Source organism: Vipera berus (assembly GCF_964194415.1).
Source record: "Vipera berus genome assembly, chromosome: Z".
NCBI classification, from domain to species: Eukaryota; Metazoa; Chordata; class Lepidosauria; order Squamata; family Viperidae; genus Vipera; species Vipera berus.
The window spans coordinates 40,062,368-40,083,483 of record NC_138205.1 but is presented as its reverse complement, the minus strand read 5'-3'; the positions used below and the strand labels follow the sequence as shown (position 1 = coordinate 40,083,483).

Below are 21,116 nucleotides of genomic sequence, written 5' to 3'. Positions count from 1 at the left end.
AGGTGATATATGGGGAATAATAATGTCAACACAATTTAATTAATGTTCAGTTAATATACATTAAATAAAATAGAGTCTGTTTCCTGACTGTCCACTTTTGATTTGCTTTGTCCATTTTGGGGTGGAGTGGAAGAGAGATGACTCCTAACCTACCACTCAAATTATTGTCTTGAAAAAATTATATATCTCTTTTGTAAAGTAAAAATGCTTACCATATAACATTTCTTGTATCAAAATCGCCTCAAATATCTTTTGCACAATAAATGCAATTTAATTGGCCTAAAATGTAGAGCATCACTATATTTATCAAAAGAAGCCATTTTAAAATACTGTAAATGGAACATGTTTGCAGACTTCAATGGAGATTGTTGATAATGACCACAACAACATTTTATAACTTGCAAATAGTGAAAAAGTTTATTAAACTACACAAGCTAAAAGAAAACACAGTTTGAGGTGTCCTTCAGAAACTTGCATAAAGAAATAAAGAAGATAGAAATTAGAAAATTTTAAAGAAAAAACTTATTGCTTTTTTAAAAAAAGAATGATTTCTATGTCTAGCTCTTGAAGAAACTCTTTCTTACTTCTGTGTTAGAAAGTTTATAAAATGGAAAGTTATTTTTGCAATCTACTGGTATTTATTTAGATGGCTTCTCTTCAACTGATTTGACTTGGGAAGAAACAACTCTGCCATCGACCATTTCTTCTACGATTGTCTTAACCATTCTGGTTTTTGTTGACTCTGAAATAAAATACACACAGCACAATGTTATTTATTTCTTTATTAAATTTATATAGCCACATATCTCACCAAAGGCAATTCTGGGCAGTGGACAACAGTAGATAAAAACAGAAAATATAAAAGCAGCAAAAACAAATACAAAAGCCATAGTAATACAGATCATAAAAACCAAAAATAAAACCATAGGTGAAAAGAGAATGAAAAATAGCCTCAACAATGGAGGCCTCTAGACAATCTCCAGTTCTGCGGGAAGCTCCAGGTATGGTCACATAGCCATATTGTGGGCCTTTTGGAATATCAAAAGAGATGGGGGCCAATCTTTTTTTTTGGTAGGGGAGATGTTCTACAAGGCAGGTGCCATGGCAGAGAAGGCACATGTCCTGGGACCCATCAAATGTTGATCACAGCCAATGGTACCCACAGCATTCCTTCTCTGTAAGATGTAAAGGGGTGGGTTGATAGAAGCAACCTAGTCCCATACCATGTAGGGCTTTAGAGATTAAAACACCTTGAATTGGACTTGGAAGCAAACTGTCCAGAAATAATCCTATGGGTGCTCTAGACAATGGCATGCTTTTATTTTACTTTTTTCATATTCATTTTATAGTCTATAGCTATAGACCATTATCAAATACCAGAGGTTAATTCTCTTAAAAATATGTGATAATTAACAAACTCATTAAGGTGAATAAGACCTGGGTTGCCAGTTCCACTTGAAACTGTGGAGGAATGGAAGAATAAGGCTGTCATAGCCCTTATCAATAGCTATTAGTCATAGTTACTGGCTGGCTACCTCCAATATTTTCCCGATACTCCTATGTAACACCTCTACTCCGTGAGCTGCATTGGCTCCTGGTTGCCCTCCGGGTGAGATTCAAGGTGCTGGTGATGACCTATAAAGCCCTAAATGGCTTGGGTCCGGGTTATCTGAGGGAACACCTGCTGCCGGCATCAAGTTCCCTTCGTCCAGTGCGCTCCCACAGGGAGGGTCTTCTCAGGGTGCCGGCGGTAAGAGACTGCCGGCGGACAACACCCAGGGATAGGGCCTTCTCAGTGGGTGCGCCTGCCCTTTGGAACCAGCTGCCAGTGGAGCTTAGGACCGCCCCCGACCTCCGTTCGTTTCGCCGGGACCTGAAGACCTGGCTCTTTGAGCTCTCTGGCCCAGGCTGAGAATTTAATTTTAATTTTAATTTTAATTTTAACTGGGGTTTTATTTGTTCAGGGATGGATATAATTTTTTTAATCTGTTTTTAACTTTTGTATTTTTTGTTTTAATCACTCTGTAAACTGCCCTGAGTCCTTCGGGAAAGGGCGGTATATAAATATAATAAAATAAAAATAAAAAAAAATATTAAAAAGAATTACTTCTCCACCACTTTTTCCTCCTAGTGTAAATAAGTCCACTGGGGAGAAAAATAGCTACAGAAAAATGCAGGCAAGGATATGTGTTACACTCTATTAAAAAAAAAATCCATGTCTGGTTTGAATTGGATACTTCTTAATTCAACACTGAGAAAATAAGTTTTGATATTGCATTAATAATAAGGATGAGTAGTTAATGTATCTAAAACCAAACACATTAATATGGGCAAACCTGCAGTCTTTTCATAAGTCTCAAGTATGTGGAATGGGTATTATTACCGTTTTTCAAGGTGAGCAGATCAGGAAAGAGGCATAGTAAAGTTAATGCTCTTTATTTTAATAAGATACAATACCAAAGCTGAAAGCCAGTTCTAGTTCCTTTCTTCCCATCTTATACTAAACAAAATCAAGGCAGGGTTGTTTTGAATTTCTTTTTCATGCTTCCCTCTTCTCAGTATTGTATACTCTATTTTACCAATACCCCCTTGGTGGCCTGTTTAGTCTTTTAGTATGTCCATTACTAACTCTGTACCATATTCCTTTACACGTAGCTTCAATGCTCAGCAGAGAAGCATCTATTATTTGGTAATGAGGAGAGGCAGAAGCGTAATATGTATGAATTTGATAATTATTGTTTTTCCCTGAGAGGGAAAATTACATGGTCATGCCAGCAAAGAGGTTACCCCTGTATGCCCAGCTTCCTTGCAGCCATGGTCTCCAACACACCTAGCTTCACACAGTGGCTATGCCTTTGTGGGAAAAAAGGACCTAGGTCCACTTGTGTGAGAGCCTCCATTCAAAGCAGATCTGGCATAGGGAACATCAAGATGAAAGGGGAAATTGCAAAAATACTGCAAGGTATTTAGGCATAGGAGAGGCAGTATACTGTTAATATGAAAGAAAATAGCAGGAAGTGAGTACTACTAACAAGACTTTATAGAAATATATGCATTACCTTTCATAGGAGGTCCTGAACTGTAGACAGTTGTTGAATATCCTCTGTAAAGAAATAATTTATTTTTTGTAAATATACAGCTCTTTCTCTTTCTTGCAAAGCACTGGGCTTTATAAAACTCTTGTTCTTCCCCTGTGTGGTCCTCATCATTTCAACTTCGAAATGTGGATATCACAGTGCTGGGATTTCTTCCAAGCTCATTCATTTTCATCTATTAACTTTTCTCCACTTATCTTGAATTGCTAGAAAATTCTTATCAGCTTGAGATTGACTGTCCATATTGCTGAACCCTGTTCTGCCCTTGTTGCATCTGTTTTAAATCATTTTAATTACTGCTTATGTCTAAGGTGACAAAGCCTAATAGTTTTTCTATATCTTGAGCTTTGGATGGTGTTGGAAAAACAGGGAACAGGGATAATATGGACAGTACAACTTAGCCTGCTCATGTATGAGTTGGGAACATGCTACAGGGACATAGCAGGATAATTATTTTTCTTAGGGCACTTATGAGATGAGATTAGATACAAGAGGGAAAAGGTGATCTGGAGCTGCCCGATCATGGAAGTTCTGGGACTAACTTTGGGAGAGAGACTCTTTTGAGATCATCAGGGAAAATGGGAGGTGGGGATCTTGGTATGGTCAGCCAGTCTATGCTTCCCCTCTATGGGAAAAAAACAAACTATGGATTGTGCAGAGGGAGCCACAGCAAAGTTATACCCTGGAGCATTTGTTCTAACCATGTCAACAGCTCAGAACAAACAGACGAAGAAATGAATTTGTCACAAATGAAGGCAAAATATACATGTCCCAGGATAACGTGGCAGGATCCAATCTGGGTTTGTCACCAGGACCAGAGGTTTAGTCTTCTGAGCTTTCAGACCCATGCTGGACCCCATCCTCAGGGAACTTCTCTCTCTATCAGAATGGGTTCATTTGTGTGTGTATAAAATGTCTGACCTCGAGCCAGACATCCTAGAATGTGAAGTGAAGTGGGCCTTAGGAAAGCTGAGCAACAACAAAGCTAGTGGAGGTCACAGTATTCCAGCTGAGCTATTCAAAATCTTAAAAGATGATGCAGTAAAAGTGCTACACTCAATTTGCCAGCAAATTTGGAATACTCAACAGTGGCCACAGGATTGGAAAAGATTAGTTTTCATTCCAATTTCAAAGAAAGGCAGTGCCAAAGAACGTTCAAACTATCGCACCATTGCACTCATTTCACATGCTAGTAAAGTTATGCTTAAAATCCTACAAGCTAGACTCCAGCAGTATGTGGATCAAGAACTACCAGAAGTACAGGCAGGATTTCAAAGAGGCAGAGGAACTAGAGATCAAATTGCCAACATATGCTGGATCATGGAGAAAGCTAGGGAGTTCCAGAAAAACATCTACTTCTGCTTCATTGACTATGCTAAAGCCTTTGATTGTGTAGATCACAACAAATTGTGGCAAGTTTTTAAAGAGATGGGAATACGAGACCATATTATTGGTCTCTTGAGAAACCTATATGCAGGTCAAGAAGCAACAGTGAGAACTGGACACGGAACCACTGATTGGTTCAAAATTGGGAAGAGTCCGGCAAGGCTGTATACTTCAGCCTGCCTATTTAACTTATATGCAGAACACATCATGATAAATGCAGGGCTAGATGAATCAAAAATTGGAATTAAGATTGCTGGGAGAAATATCAACAACTTAAGATATGCAGATGATACCACTCTAATGGCAGAAAGTGAATAGGAACTAAGGAGCCTCTTGATGCAGGTGAAGGAGAGTGCAAAAGTCGGCTTGAAACTCAACATTAAGTAAACCAAGATCATGGCATCCAGCCCTCTCAATTCCTGGCAAATAGATCGTGAAGAAATGGAGGTAGTGACAGATTTTATTTTCCTGGGCTCCATGATCACCACAGATGGGGTTGCAGCCAAGAAATTAAAAGACGCTTGCTCCTTGGGAGGAAAGCTATGGCAAATCTAGATAGCACACTAAAAAGCAGAGACATCACCCTGCCAACAAAAGGCTATGGTCTTCCCAGTTGCAATGTATGGCTGTGAAAGTTGGACCATAAGAAAGGCTGAGCGCCAAAGAATTGAGACCTTTGAAGTATGGTGCTGGAGAAGACTCCTGTGACTCCCTTGGACTGCAAGGTGATCAAACTGGTCAGTCCTAGAGGAGATCAACCCTGACTGCTCTTTGGAAGGCCAGATCCTGAAGTTGAAACTCAAATACTTTGGCCACCTAATGAGAAGGAAGGACTCACTGGAGAAGAGCCTAATGCTGGGAAAGATTGAGGGCAATAGAAGAAGGGGACGACAGAGAATGAGGTGGCTGGATGGAGTCACTGAAGCAGTAGGCATGAGCTTAAATGGACTCCAGAAGATGGTAGGGGAAAGGAAGGCCTGGAGGAACATTGTCCATAGGGTTGTGATGGGTCAGACATGACTTTGCAACTAACAACAACAACAAAATATGCAAGTGCAGTTTCATGATGATGGGTGAAATATAACCCCTGTAGGGTAGGATTTCTTGTATATGCTATGTTTGGCCTTTCAGCATGTAGCTAAAGATAGGAATAACATTACTATGACCAAATTTTGAGAGTAATTATTATATCAGTACATTCAGTATATTTGAACAGAGTAGTGCTCTCCAAGTCTCATTTATTAAATGTTGTCATCTTATGGGACCTAAAAAACATGCCTTTTCTGTTATAACAGTCTGATTGGTCTCTTCTTAGGGTTAATGTTTGGGTGTGGGGGTGTTGTGCTTTGTTTAAATGGTTGTCTTTGGTCTGAGCTGCCTTGTTTTATGTTTTAATTGTTTTAATTTAGTATTATATTTTGTAAGCCATCCAGAGTCCATCAGAATGAGTGGGTACTGTATATTAAATATAATAAATCATCTTATCATTCATGTTTCAGTTATTTTGGAAGGGTTTTTTCCCCTACAGAAAATAGAAGTGATTCATGTGTACCATGGAAATTGTCACGTGGAACATACTACAGCCTCAAAGCTTCAGAATTTGTTCTGAAACTGATCAGATGGTGGGGCTGGTATTTATATATTGTGAGATAAAATGTCATAATAAATGTATTTTCCAGATGCTACTACACATTTTACTCTATTCTGATGTAAGAATGTATTTTTTTCCAATTACATATGCTGCAAATTCCTTACCCTCCTTCTCCATCCAATAGGCGGTGGTAGGTCTCAATCTCCTTTTCCAGACGTGACTTTATTCCTAATAGTTGCTGATATTCAGCATTTTGGTTTTCCATATCTGACCGGATCTGCAGAAGTTGTTCTTCCAAATTACTGATCTGAACCTGTATTTGGCCAAGCTGATCACAGTAATTTCGTTCTGTTTCTGCTAAAGTGTTTTCAAGAGATTGTTTCTGTTGAGAGACAGGCAGTGGAAAAATAAAGCATCAGTTACTGAAATAAACAATTAGAAGAAAGGTCTGGATTGCAAGTCAATATTTAAAATAATATTATGACTTATGATTCTATGTGGTAGGTGAGTGGTTGAAAGAATCATTCGTGTTCTATTGCACTTTCTTTCTTTAGTAATAATTTTAGACAGGACAGATTTTATATAACTTTTCTTTTGGCCAATTGGAATTACTACTTTATATACTTTATATATCATCTCCACATTTTGCTTGCTAGCTTTTCAAACACAGTGGATGACAACTTCTTTGGCATGAACTTTAAGACTATCACTTACATTCTTAATTAATCATAATAAATTTTAATTTGTAGGTATATATGTCATAAGGACTCTGATGTTTTGTTTGTCTGATTATTTGTTTTTAAGTGTGCTGGCCTCTGGCTAAAGTAAAATTTGATTGGCATACATCCTTTCAAATGAATCATGCAAAATGCCCTTATCTATAATTTGTCAGTTGGAAGGACATTTACAAGGACAAAGCTGTAATCTCATGTTCACATGAAAATAAATCTCATTAATTTCAGTGCGATTTAGTTCCAGATAAGTGGATACAACCCACAGCTAATCAACTCTGGTTAATTCTAGAAAACTGAGGGGGAAGATGGACTACCAGGCTGTAGGTTAGGCTGGGAATGTTTCCATGAAAAAGAAATCAAGCTGGTAGGGAAGTACACTCACCACAGCCAACTGAGCCTGAAGCTCCAGTTCCAAGCTTTGCATGGTGCGCCTCAGTTCAGTAATTTCACTTTTGCCTGAACTCAGTTGGTCCACATTGGCAGATATCTCTTGCCTCAATGCTCCAACCTAGACAAGTCAGAGAACAATATTTAGTGGGATAGATAGAACATTTCCCATGTTTGACTTTCAAGTGGATGGCTCTTGCCTGTTTGTTGAACTGTTCTTCTGCTTCTCTCCGGTTTTTTTCTGCAAGTTCTTCGTATTGGGATCTCATGTCATTCAGAAGTTTAGTCAAATCAACTCCAGGAGCAGCATCCATTTCCACAGTGACATCACCACTGGCTGCTCCTCGGAAACTCTTCAATTCCTGTGGTAGAGAAGTGTGGGGAATTTTTAATAAGTAGATTTGTCACATTGTGACAATTATATGACGGAATTGATGGATAACAAAGGAGATGTTCTATTCTGGATAGTTCTAATGTTATTTTTATTCTGATGCATCTTTCCCATTTTATATATAGAAAAACATTCCTAGATCAATCTTCCTTCCTATGTGTGATATTTAGCATAAGAACAACAATATAAAGAGCACTAGCTATGTGCAGCATGTAGCTACATCCTGCCACAGAGGGAAATAACAACTTTTGCTACCTTTTGGCATTTGCTGTCTGAGGCAAATGCCTCGTTAGGCTTAGTGAAACCCATTTAAATGATTGTGGGTTTTTTTAAAAAAAAATTATTCAATTAGTGAGCTACCAAATTGTTATGATCTAAGACAAGATTCTAAATTTAAAAACAGTCCTAAATAAATAAATAAAATCAAAATGAAATGTAAAAAAATATCACATAGTTCATATGGGTTCACAAATTACCATGGACCAGATCCTACTGGAAGAACCAGACTCCTAAAATATAGCTGGCCTTACAGTGATCAGAGGGAATAGGCCCAGAAGGGCTGAGGCAGCAACAGAGAAGACACCTATCCAAGGGACCAGTTTGACACTGTTGTTGGAGGGATCTGGAGAATGATAAATGAATCCTCATTTATTACGGAATGGGCAGAAACTACTGGAGAATTTTGCTTTGCAATTCAGTTTTTCACTAAATTCTTTTTTTATACTCTCAGTGAACTGTCGGCAGTTTTAAGAAAATAGTTTAACCAGGGAAAATATTTTGATCATGAATTACAGTTTTCTCTATCCATCCTGTAAAAAATTCAACTCTACTTTTACTGAATTTGAAGATTCATTCTTAAAGATACATCTATCTATCTATCTATCTATCTATCTATCTATCTATCTATCTATCTATCTATCTATCTATCTATCTATCTATCTATCTATCTATCTAAGCTGTGACTGAATTCTGTTGTGATATCTGGAAGATCATTGGTTCCCCACCACTGTTCTAAGTGATATAAGTAGACAGGGAGTATAGAAGCTGTGAATAAAGAAAGGGCAAATTTATAGAGGTAAACCAAAGCAACCTTGGATAAATATATTATAGCAAAATGTTTTCAGGGGTTCTTGGTGCTCTCTGGACTTGGTTGTTTTCTTGCAGATATTTCTTTACACAGACTACTCAGTATGATGTTACCTAGTTTGCATAATGAAATGTCTGCAAGAAAACAACCAAGCTCAGAGAGCACCAAGGACTCTCATTTCTACTCTGTGCTACAAATATTTTCCTTTTGAATGCATTCATTTAGTCACTAGATGGCAGGCATAGCTGGAGTAGAGAATTTTCATTGCTTTTTAGAAAGGGGAGAAGAGGTTAGAATGAGAATCTCCTACAATTCATTTTGTCCATGGTTAGCACAGTGTATAAATTTACTATTTCAAAGCAACACATTACTATCTACACACTCTGTTGTAACTGTAGTTTTTCAACAACTAGGATTTTTCAAAGCATCAACATTTTGCATGGAAAACCCTTGAGAACATATTTAGAAGCAAAGAAAATTAACACGCTTTATGTCTTTGCACATTATCTTCTGAAATAAACACTTAAAACTAATATCTGTTTATTGTCTGTCATTAATCTACTTTGCATCTTCCAAGATGGTGGAGAGGCAGCAAAGGCTGTAAAGAGCTCCTCCAAAAGTAAAGGTTTTATTTTATTTTACTTTATTTTTATTTTAACTTTTTAACCTCTTTTAATATTGTATTTTAACCTACCTCTTTTAAACTTTTTAAATACATTTTTAACCCATTTCAACCTTTTAAACCATAGTTTTAAACTTATTTTTAAACCTGTTTTAACAAACCTGAATGGGGAAAAGAAGGAAGAGACAGCACTCTGCAGCAGAAAGTATATCCAAGCCTTTGAAGCAGCAGAAAATGGAGGATTATATTGCAAACAGACAGTCTGCTCCAGTAAGTAACTCATTCGCAGGCACCTTATCAGATAAATTTAATTTATGTGACTCATTGGAATGGGACTTACAAACTGAACTGGAGAGCAGACAGCGTGTGGAGTTGTCCTCCTCCCTCTTGGAGAATGGCTCCCCTCCTTGGAATCTGGCAACAGCCTCTTTTACACAGGAGGGAGATGTAGCAAATTTGAAGGGGGAAAATGTGACAGACTTCCTCTCTAGACAATGTTTGCTTACAGCTCAAACTGTAAACTCAATATATAATCTCTTGTCAATTGTCATGGATAAGGTTGATTGTCTGAAAGAGTCTTTTGCAGAGTTTGTTAGGAGCCACCCAAATACTGTGGAAGGACTTGGGAGGATAACCATGGACAGACATGGGATGGCTAACTCAGAAGGTGAAAGTAGAGAAGGACCTTGTTCTCCTCCCAAAAATTTGAACACCTACAGAGAAAACACTCAATCAGGCAAAGGTCTAAGAGATGACCAATATAACTACAGTCTGCAAACTAACCAGGTTACTTTGCAAATTTATGACAAGAGAGTAAATAGAGGGCGTTGGAGCAATAGAAAAGCTATTAGGCTGTCCCTGAGCCAGCTGCTCCGCTGTGAATTCACTCTGATAGATCTAGTACATGTAGAGTGGCTGCCAGCAAGAACACAATGTATGAGAATTCTCCTATCATTCAAGCAGCCCACAATTCCCTCCATGCTCTTCAGAATGAAGCCCTTTCTGAGCTTTTTCTCTATATTTCCAATAAGGGTCTTTTGCTCAGAAAAAGTGTGCCCACTCCTGAAACAGCGTCACCAAGAGGGAACTGTCGCTTTAAATCTAGGCTGCAACAGCCCTCACACTACTAAGCCTGAGGCTGCTGCAACTGAACTGACCCTGAGAAAGCAAAGAAGCAATATACGAACTGTGTTACCCACAGCTGCAGGAACTGCTGAGGATGTGCCAGAGGAAATGTTGATTGACCTATTCAGTGCATTGCCAGAACCTGAGCAAGTTAACATCATTCAAAGATTGGACGACCTAAAAGAGGCACTGACAACAACCCAATCTACAGCAAAGCCTCTATTTAATTTGGCTCCACTAAACACGCAACCTTGTGACAAGATACTTAATCAACAATCTGCCTTTACCTCAACAGTAAAAAAGGTGTTGTCACACAGGCTGAGAGTGGAGTAACTGCACTGACTGACCCAGCCTCTGAGAAACAACTGAAAGACAAAGGGCTTCATCACACAGTGCCCCCTAAGCTGACAAACACTAAGGACATAATCCAGCTTCCATCCTCATTTGATTTAGAAGTTCCCACAACATCTCTCCACAAGATGAACCCTCAGCCATGCCCCTCCAAAAATCTACATTTATAGACAAGCCAGAGTACCTGCTCTTTGGGAAAAAAATCATTCTTGGAGCAAGAGCAGAGGCACACTGGCAACCGAGATATAGAGGAGCAACAACAAGTTCTGCAACCCACGAGGAGAAATATCGAACCTCACAACAACTGTGTTTATATGGGAAGCTTAGATGATATTGACCCAGCTCCATTGTCAAGTTGACATCTGGCATTTCCACCATCTAGCCAATCAACCAAGTCAGACCACCTTGCCTCTGAGAACCCCATACAGCTGGCTGGAAAAGGATGGTTGATAGTGGACTAATGAGCTTTCTTTCTAGATTTGACGTAATAGCCTTTCAAGAAACCTGGCTAACCGAAGTGGATGAACCAGTACAATTGCCAGGCTTTCAGGGATGGGCCTCCCCAGCCCTAAAAACAAAGAACAAAGGGAGACCCTCTGGTGGGCTATGCATTCTTATAAAGGAAGAGTTGCAATGGCAGGGAGAGAAATTATATAACAAAGATAAGTATCCGTACTTTCTAGCTGTCAAATTTGAATATGACCAGTTTGAGTTAATATTGGTAAATGTGTACATTCCTCCAAGCACATCCAAGCACTATAATTTTGAATATTGGATGGGCTTGGAAGTTATCTTAGAAGATATATCTATATTGTACCCTCAGTCCATAGTGGTATTATTAGGAGATCTGAACGCTAGACTGGGTCCCTCTCTGTATGAGCTTGCCCAGAAGAAGGGAATCCCAGGGGAGTTCTTTGATAACCATCCTCAGTGGCTCTCAAGAGACTGTAAAAGTAATGCCGCTGGCCTGCTCCTAGTCTCCTTAATTTTTAAGGGTAATCTCCAAATTTTGGGAGGTAAGGACAAGAATTATACATACCCTTATACATACCACTCAGCCAATTCAAGTAGTGTACTGGATCTCTTTTGTGTGTCTAGAGATAAGGCTGACCTCTTCTCAGAGGTCACAGTACACCTTAGCGACAATAGCGACCATCAGCCTGTAAGTGTGACATTGCAAGGCCGCTCAGATTTAAGACCATATAACATGGCTGACAGATGGCTCACCAAAAAGGTAGAGGTGACCCAAAATAAAAGGTTAATTTGGGCCAAAGTTGATACTAAGGCAATATTAGAATGCCTTAAAACAGAGAATGCTACTAAGTGGGCTAGAACAATACAGTCATCTACTACTGACTGGATGTCAGCCTTCAATGCATTCTCCAATCTGTGTAACATACTGAAGAAACACCTAACAGCTAAACCTACTACAAAAAGAGCCCAAGTGGGTAGACCTCGCTGGTTTGATCCTGATTGCCAGCGACAGAAAAAGAAATTGAAGGCAGCCATGAGGCTTGCCCAGAGGAATCCTACTGCCAATATACAAGCTAAGATGCTGCACACAAGAAGGGAATATAAAAAAACTATAACATTAAAGAAAAAAACATTTTGCCATTTCAATCTGGTCAGAACTTGAGTTGGCTGCCAGAAGTCATAATTCAGTATTATTTTGGTACTCAGTAGCAGGTATTCTGAAGGAACGGAGATTTGCATTTGACATACCAATCTCTGCTGCGGACTAGGAGAATTATTATCAGTGCTTGTTTGCCCCCACCGAACCGGTAAAGAAATTATTTTTAAACAGTGATTTGGTAAATCCTAGACCTCTCCCCCCTTGGCCACCAGTCTCAGAAAAGGAGATACAGTCCATCATTAAAAGCTTAAAGAGCAATAAAGCCCCAGGCGAGGATTTTTTACCAGCAGAATTATTTAAGAAATTTCCCAACTGGTGGGGCCCTGTATTAGCAGGTCTTTATACACACATAAATAACACCTGCCATATACCAGATGGGTGGAAGATGGCAATAGTTGTACCCATATATAAAAAAGGGAATAAAAAGGATCCTAGTAATTATAGGCCCATCATCCTGATTGACATTGTAGCAAAAATATATGCTAGGTACCTTTTGAACAGAATTGAAATCTGGGTAGAGGAAAACAACATCCTCACAGAAGAACAAGCAGGTTTTCGACAGAACAGATCTACTATTGATAACTGCTTTGTTTTGAACCATCTAATTGCCAAATATGCCTATAAGAGGAGACCCCTGTTTGCTGCTTTTATAGACCTTACAGCAGCATTTGATATGGTAAATAGAGACGTACTATGGAGTAAATTGACATCTCTTAAAATAGAACCCAGACTTCTGGCTTTGATTAAAGCCCTTTACACAAGTACCTGTTTGAGGGTGCGGTATGGGGTTAATGGGGCCCTGACTAACACGATTCACACAAATAAAGGGATAAGGCAAGGGTGTATCCTGGCCCCATTATTATTTAATTTATACATCAATGACTTGCCAGGGTTAATGAAGGATACCATGGTACACATGCCGATGATCCTAAATACTTACTGTAACAGCTTGCTTTATGCTGATGATATGATTTTATTATCATACTCACAAGTAGGATTACGTAGGCTATTAAGAAGATTCAGCTCTTATTGCCAGGATAACTCCCTAATTATTAGCAAATCCAAATCGAAAATAATGGTGTTTTGGGCCTGCCATCATCAACGAAGTACATTTAGAGCAAAAGCCCGTTTGAATTTATTGCTCAAACTAAAGAACCATAGTTACCCAGGGTCCCTAGCTCCACTACTCAAAGTTTATAAGGCTAAGGTTACGACAATGCTCTTGTATGGAGCAGAAATTTGGGGTCTTTATTCAACCACAGCTTTAGAACGAACACAGTCCCAGCATCTGAGATGTATTTTGGGTGTAGATCCAAGAACATCTGCTGCAGCAGTTAGAGCTGAATTGGGAATTCATACAATTCAGGCATTATCTAAAATTAGAGCTTATAACTACTGGTGCAAAGTTAATGAAATGGAGACTGATAGACTCCCCAAATTATGCCTACTAGAGCAAATAAAACTACAATCACAAATCTCCTGGATCACCAAACTAACAAATTTTGTAAGAAGCTGTGGCCTTCCTGTTTCTTGCGTAACAGGAGAACAATCTAAAAAAAGAGTTGCCCAAAGAATTAAGGATATAGAAGCACAAACTGATATAGCTATCCTTAGTAAGGTGGGTAACTTGAAATGGCTGAGTAAATACAAATGTACTTTTCAAGTGGACAGTTATTTGAAGTTACAACTCCCAAAACATCTTAGGGAGATATTTACGAGAGCGAGATTCAAACAGCTTGATACAATGGTCAGATATGGGAGATTTCATGCTATACCGTACAATGAGCGTCTCTGCATTTGCGGAGCGGCAGAGGTAGAGGACCTGGCTCACATCCTATTTGACTGTTGTTTGTATAAGAGGGTGAGAGACAGGTATCTTGGTCTATATACCAAACGAATGACCCATTGGGATCCCCATATCAAAATAACTTACCTTATGTCCGGCCAGAACTTGAAAATAACATCCAACGTAGCACAGTATTTGAACAAAATGATCCAGTTAAGATCTGCATATGTGGGACTGATTGGGGTAGATTGTAAGGGCGACTCCGAAATATAATGTTTCCATATTTTATCTATATCTTAAATTTGTATTTTATTACTATTTTAACTTAAATTGTATTTTAATTCCATTTTAAATTGTATTTTATCAAATTCCATTTCGGATTGCTTTTATCTAGTTTTGGTGACGGTTTGTTGCTGGAACTTTGTACTTTGATATGGCCCAAGGGCTAATCAATAAAGTTGTTGTTGTTGTTACTTTGCATCTTGCCTAGTAAAAGTCCTTTTCCCCCTTTTCTCCTTCTCTCCAAGAGGTGAATGCCATTTGCTACCAAGGGTGCAGTGTTGCCAGTGGCAGATTCGTCTCCAGGTTTGGGAAAATCCTGGACACAGGGCATTTGCTTCTTCATGAAAACCTGCAACAAGTGGGTGCAGCTACAGCAAAAGTGCTGAGCATTTGAGCATTCTCAGGCATATACATTTAAGTATTGTTTCAGTGTGTTGGAATAGTGCTATAAAAAGAATTATTTGTGGGGAATTGTAACTAAATTCTACTCAGTACCAAAACTTCCCTGCTTTCTCCCCCCCCCCCCCAAATCCAGTTGCCAGAGATCACTCCCTGTCATTGGGATAAGAGCTGGGGACAGAAATTCATCTGCATGAGCAGGAAGATCTGGAAAGTGACATTTGGAAATGAACGAAATTCTGTTCCTTTTCAACAAAAGGGAAGCATTCCTGCTAGACTTAAAATCAAACACCAGCTATGTCTGCCAGTGCCAGGAATATATCCCCAATAAAATATCTCCCAGAAGCTTTAGAAAAACCTTTCTCCCACCTCTTCATGGTTCTTCTTCAGGTAGACAAGTTCCTCATTCAGGCTCTCAATCTGCAACTCTAGATCTGCTTTATTCATGGTTAAATCGTCCAAGACTCTGCGTAAGCCATTGATATCACTCACCACACTTTGGTGTAGGAACAACTCATTTTCATACCTTTAAAGTTGATAGAAGAATGACATTTTAGCAACAGCAATAGCACTTAGACTTATATACTGCTTTGTAGTGCTTTACAGCCCTCTCTGACCGGTTTGCAGAGTCAGTGTATGGCCCCCAACAATCTGGGCCCCCATTTTACCGACCTTGAGAAGACTGGAAGGCTGAGCCAACCTTCAACTGGTCAGGATCAAACTCCTTGCAGTGGGCAGTGAATTAGCCAGCACTGCACCACCACAGCTCATTTTCGTTTATAGTCATCATTTAAAGAATGCAGATGGATTTATAATCAAGGACGATTTAAAAAACTGAATAGGTGGGAGGTGGGAGAAAGTTAAACACATGTCTTTTCTTTTCCTTTCCTGAGTGAAATTGTTCTACTTACTTAAGTTTGAAATCGTCAGCAGCTAGTCGAGCATTATCAACTTGTAATATAATACCAGCATTCTCAATTGTATGTTGATGTATCTGTAATCAAATATTTGAAAGAAATACATTCATTCCCTGAAATTCTGAACATTTTGCATCTAAGACTGAAAGAATAAAAGAACATAGGCATGCACACAGCTATACGTACACATGCATGCACACAAACACACAGATACAGAGACATAGACATACAAGAATCATATTTACTCTTGCTATTTAAAATTTAAATTCAACATGCACACAAAATATACATGGGGATAGTTAATTTATTTAAGTTCAGGAGTTAAGTTCAATAACTAAACTGAAAAACCTAAATAAAAATATGCTAAACCAAGAACTGGACTCCCACTGCAGGCTGAATCATAAATGACCTCATTCTGTCTTCACCTAACTCTTAGTGTGCTCAATTGGTGTGTGCAGTTAATCTACCACTTCAACTTTCATAGGCTCTATGAAATTTACGGGTATTAAATATCAATTAGAATATATATATATAAAATAAGAATATGAATGTATCCATTCTGGAACTTGATTTTCACACCATAATAAACCAAGTTTAATTTTAAAATGCCCAGGGAGGACAGAGTGTGAATGAAATGCTGCAAGCATTCAATGATGTATTTATTCTCCTGTTGCCTGAACGAAATGACTACTTGAGGGATGTAGGAAGCTTTACTAGCAAGCTATTCCATGCTGCAAAAGAGAACCATTACTATAGTAACTTAATTAGAAAGTGTAAAAGGGTATTCTGGAAAGTTATTGACTACTTACTGAGTCTGGAAAGAGTGTTAACTAAAGTCAGAATACTTTGTGAAAGTATTTTAGCTACTTACCTTGTTCCGAAGATCTTCAATGATGTTAAAATACTTGCTGTAATCACGATCAGTGTCAGGGCTGCTGAATTTGGCATACCATTCCTTGATTTTGAGTTCTAGCTCAGCATTTGCCTCTTCAAGGGCATGCACTTTGCCCAAATAGTTAGCAAGGCGGTCATTAAGATTCTGCATGGTTTGCTTCTCATCGCCTGCAAGGAGACCTCCATCTCCTCCTCCCATGCCAAAGCCACCACCAAAGCCACCTGCAAAACTGCCACTGGCAAAGCCACCACCCATGCCAGCGCCATATCCTCCAGCAAGGCTTCCTCCACCAAAGCCCCCTCCACTATAACCTCCAGCAAACTTGGAACCACCACTAAAGCCTACACCACTTGACAGTCTAACAGATCCTCCACCTCCACCTCCAATACTATAGGACGAAATCTGCCGAGAAGAACCCGAGGTGAGGACAGAGAGAGCCATAGTGCTTGAGCAAGAAGGATGACCTGTGTTGTGCCAGTAAGCAAGCTGATTTAGAAATTGTGCCTTGGGTTGGTGGGCTTTTGAAGTTTATATATCAAGCTAATGGGGTGTATTGTTTCCGCCCCATCACAGCAAAAAGGATCCTTTGCCAAGCCAAAAGTGTAACGTCCATGACCAGATAATTATTCTCTCTAATTAAAAAGTGATGTTATCAACTCCAACTTCTCAGAAATATGTTCCCTTGGGTTATTTGTTGTGCCAGCTTTCTGGATCAGGTGGGATGGAAAAAAGCCAGATCTGTTTTACTTTTCTTTTTATCCTTAAGATTGATGAGCTACTCTTTTTGTCTTTTGCTTCTCAGCAACACTTTCTTTCAACTTTAGATTGCATTTCTGCTCTACAGCTCCAGCCTCAAGGCATAGCTCTTTTAACTGAAAAGGGAAGCCAAACAAAGCTTCAAGGAACATGTATGAACAACACCAATAGTATTCCATTACATTTGGTAAGGATTTATTTCCCTCTTCTTTTTTAATCTAACAGAAATACAGATCTTAAATACCTTGTCATTACTTTGGCTCAAACCTTCATAGCTGATATTAAAAATCTTTGATGTTATACTGGAATTCATAATTTGATGTGCAGCCTGTCTTTGCAAGTTCTTGGAGATGGGATGGGAACTGAGATTAATAGACTCAAGAATTTTTCGTTCACTGTAACTCTAAGATGGAACAGAATGAGTTATTTTAGATGGTGGATCACCAATATTTAATTCTTCTGCAGATGCTATTTCCAGCATTTTCCAGCAAATCATCTTTAATATTGCAGTTTCCTCCTTTGCTTCACTATGTTATGTGTCTTGGTTTTAAAATGTTCTGGCCAACATTTTAGAAAGCTTTGTGTCCCAGATTATCTATTCTTAAATTTCTCCTTTTTGTTTCACATTAGGTCTGTTATGTTGCTCTTGAAATCAAGCTAAATTGGGATATATATACAAAAAAAGAAAGGAAGGAAGAAAAAAAAAACCTTTCTCACCCCTAAGGGGGGGATGTGTCTTCCTTAATCCTGACATCATGTATTAAAAACACTTTAAATGCATGTACTAAAGATAGTTTAAATCATTATGGGTACTTCTACATAAGATCTTTGTTGCAGCATTGCCATGTCATTTTACTATAAAGGGGCTTCTGGATCTTGTTAGCTAACATTAGGAATCATCAAAGGTCTTCCTAGCCTTTTTCATGTTTATTTGTTTACCAAAATAAAATGGATAGGAAGAAAAGTCAAATATCTACACATTTCAAAATAAAGTAGTCAGAAACCTCTGGAAAGATATAAATGTTTTCTAACCTGTTTTTGTCTTGAGAATTGAAAATTCCACATTCTGAAGTATCGCTTGTGTCTGGAGATATTAGAAATGGTGTGCTAAATATGGTATCAGTTAAAATAGGGATGTGCAATAGGACAATGTATATCTTCTTGAACTCTTATGCACATCAGCTGTAGCCACCATAGTCAGTTGTGAGGAATGATGCAAGCTGTAATCTAACAATAGTTGGGCGGCCACATGGCTCATCCATGGCTTAAACAAAACATGCCCTACTGATGTGGGATAGAAGATCAATCCAGACAGAAGTACTACTAACCAAAGGTGTATTCTACATTTTTCTTAAGTTTGTTTTGCCTTTCTCTAAAGCAGAAATTGTGGGAAGATATAGGAGATAAATAAAGCAAGGTAATTGTCCCTTAAAAACTTCATTCAGAAGCACCCCGTCTTTGCAGCATATTTTTTCTCCTTCCATTGTGGAAGAAAAAGGTGAGGCCTCCATAATAGTTGACTTATATTCCTTTTCATTGTGGTTTCTTTCCCTGCCTCAGAAACCACATTTGGCTTCTCTCTAATCACTTATTTTATATTCAATACCTAGGATTGGGTTTGAGTAAGATGATAGAGGCCCTCTTTAATGAATTAGCTCTTTGTCTCTTTCCATTTACTTCACTGTTGGAAAAAAATGGTCCATTTTAGAAACATGTACAGCATTTCCCCACTTCACTGCTCTCCTTGCAATCAATCTTGGCCATTTCTCAACACTTTTCCTCAGCTGCATAAGATCAGAGCAGCATTTCAAGCATCCATTAGACAAAAAGGGGAAAGTGACACCCTTTTTTTATTGCATGTGCCTCCAGTACTTTTGAGTTGTAGCATGTTGTATCATGATACTTGCTTGTAACAATGCCTTAGAGTGTAAAACAAAATACTTTTTTCTCAAGGGCCAAAGAAATGTCTATATGCCTAAGTAATTATTATTTCTCCTTATCTAGATTTGTTCTAGGTATACTTTCAGCCTTTGCTGATGATCTATTGTTCTATATTGATTGTTTATCTTTTCTGTTTCTTACTTCTCTGGATGTTGGATGCAAATAAATAATCAAAGAAAATACCTCTGAATGCTTGCAATTTTGGTTTCAACCCCAATATACTATACCATGAAAAAAACTCCATAGGAAGGTCAAAACTAATTTTATTGAGATTTAGCTCTGATAACAGAATTGTGCCAGTTTGATTGTGCTGTACTCCTTCCTGCTTTGTAAAGTCAAGTGAATCATGGCAATGTATGCCTCAGCTATTTCCAAATGTTATTCTATTTTTCTGCATCAAAAAAATTTTTTAGCCCCTTTTGCTTACCTGACAGTCATTGCATATTTCTTGCCATCTTCCTTGCTCTCTATATGGGCCCTGCAAAAATACCATGGAGCTTTGCTGCCATGGTGCCTTTCATTATTTGCTCAGTTTTGTGCAACAGCAGAAAAATTAGAAGTGGAAATATATATCAGACACCAAAAAAGGGTATATGTGAGATTACACAGGCATGGATCTGATCTGGGAATGATAAAAAAATTTGTGTGTGTGGGGAGGTACTACACGCATACTATACTTCTGTAAGTTTTGCAGCAATAACATTCGTTTTCACATTTTACTATTACAGGCTCTCCTGTGCTTCAGTATGGACAAAATCATAAGGTGTATTTTAGAGAAGATATCAATTTGCTGCTCAGATATTCTGTTAGACTACAAACAGGGAACTTGCAGTCTTTCAGCTGTTGCTAAATTACAACTCTTAACACTATTGACTATGTTGCCTATTTGCAGTTCATTCCCACTTCTATCTTAAATATTATTTGTCTTTAGAAATCAGAAGTCATTTTGGAAATTTGTTGAAACAGCCAAAGGCTTTTGGATTGGCATAAAATTTCATAGAAATGAGTAATAACTTCCTAATAAGTATGTAGAGTAATATGTAGGGTTACAGTGATCATATAGTAAATGAGGCTGGGTTAAATCAATCCTCTTCTGTAGTGTTAATAGGTTATTCACCCAGAAATCAAAGATTGCCTGGATAGGTCCCTGTACTTTGCTTGGCAAGATTTCGGAAGAGGTTTGCCACTGCCCCTTTCTTAGGCTGAGAGAAAGTGATTTATCCAAGGTCACCCATTTTAAGGCAGAACTAGAACTCATTGTCTCCTAGTTTCTAGCCTGAAATCTTAACTACAACACCAAACTAAATTTCACTCAGAATGAAATTAGTCTAGATTATTAGAAAATAATATGAATCTTTTGAAATAAGAAATATCATTGGAAATGTATGTGGGGGTGGATAAATAGTTGCAAACTGCAAAGTTAAATTGGAAATAGTTTTATATATTAATAATCAAGTGATTTTACATGTAGAAGTTGTACCATTAACCAAGAGACATTAAAGAAAGAACCTACTATAAGTATCTGAATATTTAACATAACCTTCCTCAATCTGTTGTGGTTTATCAGAATTAAAGTTGAACGCACGTGCTGATATAAGCTAGCTATAAAGTGATTACATAATAAGCGAAGAAAACAGTTCTATTGAGATATTATCCTGCTAATATAAATGTATGTTTCTTCTTCTGCTTGCGGCATCACCTGAAGCCAAGAAATGCTTTTGAAAAAAATGTTGCTATT

General features: G+C 38.3%; 1 protein-coding gene across 1 annotated transcript; it reads right to left on the bottom strand.

Moving 5' to 3' along the window:
* Nucleotides 1–541: 541 nt before the first annotated feature.
* On the bottom strand, nt 542–17,122 carry LOC308677537 (keratin, type I cytoskeletal 12-like; the record flags this gene model as incomplete). The annotated part of the gene is made up of 8 exons (XM_081344018.1): nt 542–742; nt 3,060–3,103; nt 6,237–6,454; nt 7,189–7,314; nt 7,394–7,555; nt 15,239–15,395; nt 15,781–15,863; nt 16,658–17,122. 8 exons carry the CDS (start codon nt 17,120–17,122, stop codon nt 639–641), a joined length of 1,359 nt encoding a protein of 452 aa, XP_081200144.1. The 3' UTR covers nt 542–638.
* Nucleotides 17,123–21,116: the final 3,994 nt, after the last annotated feature.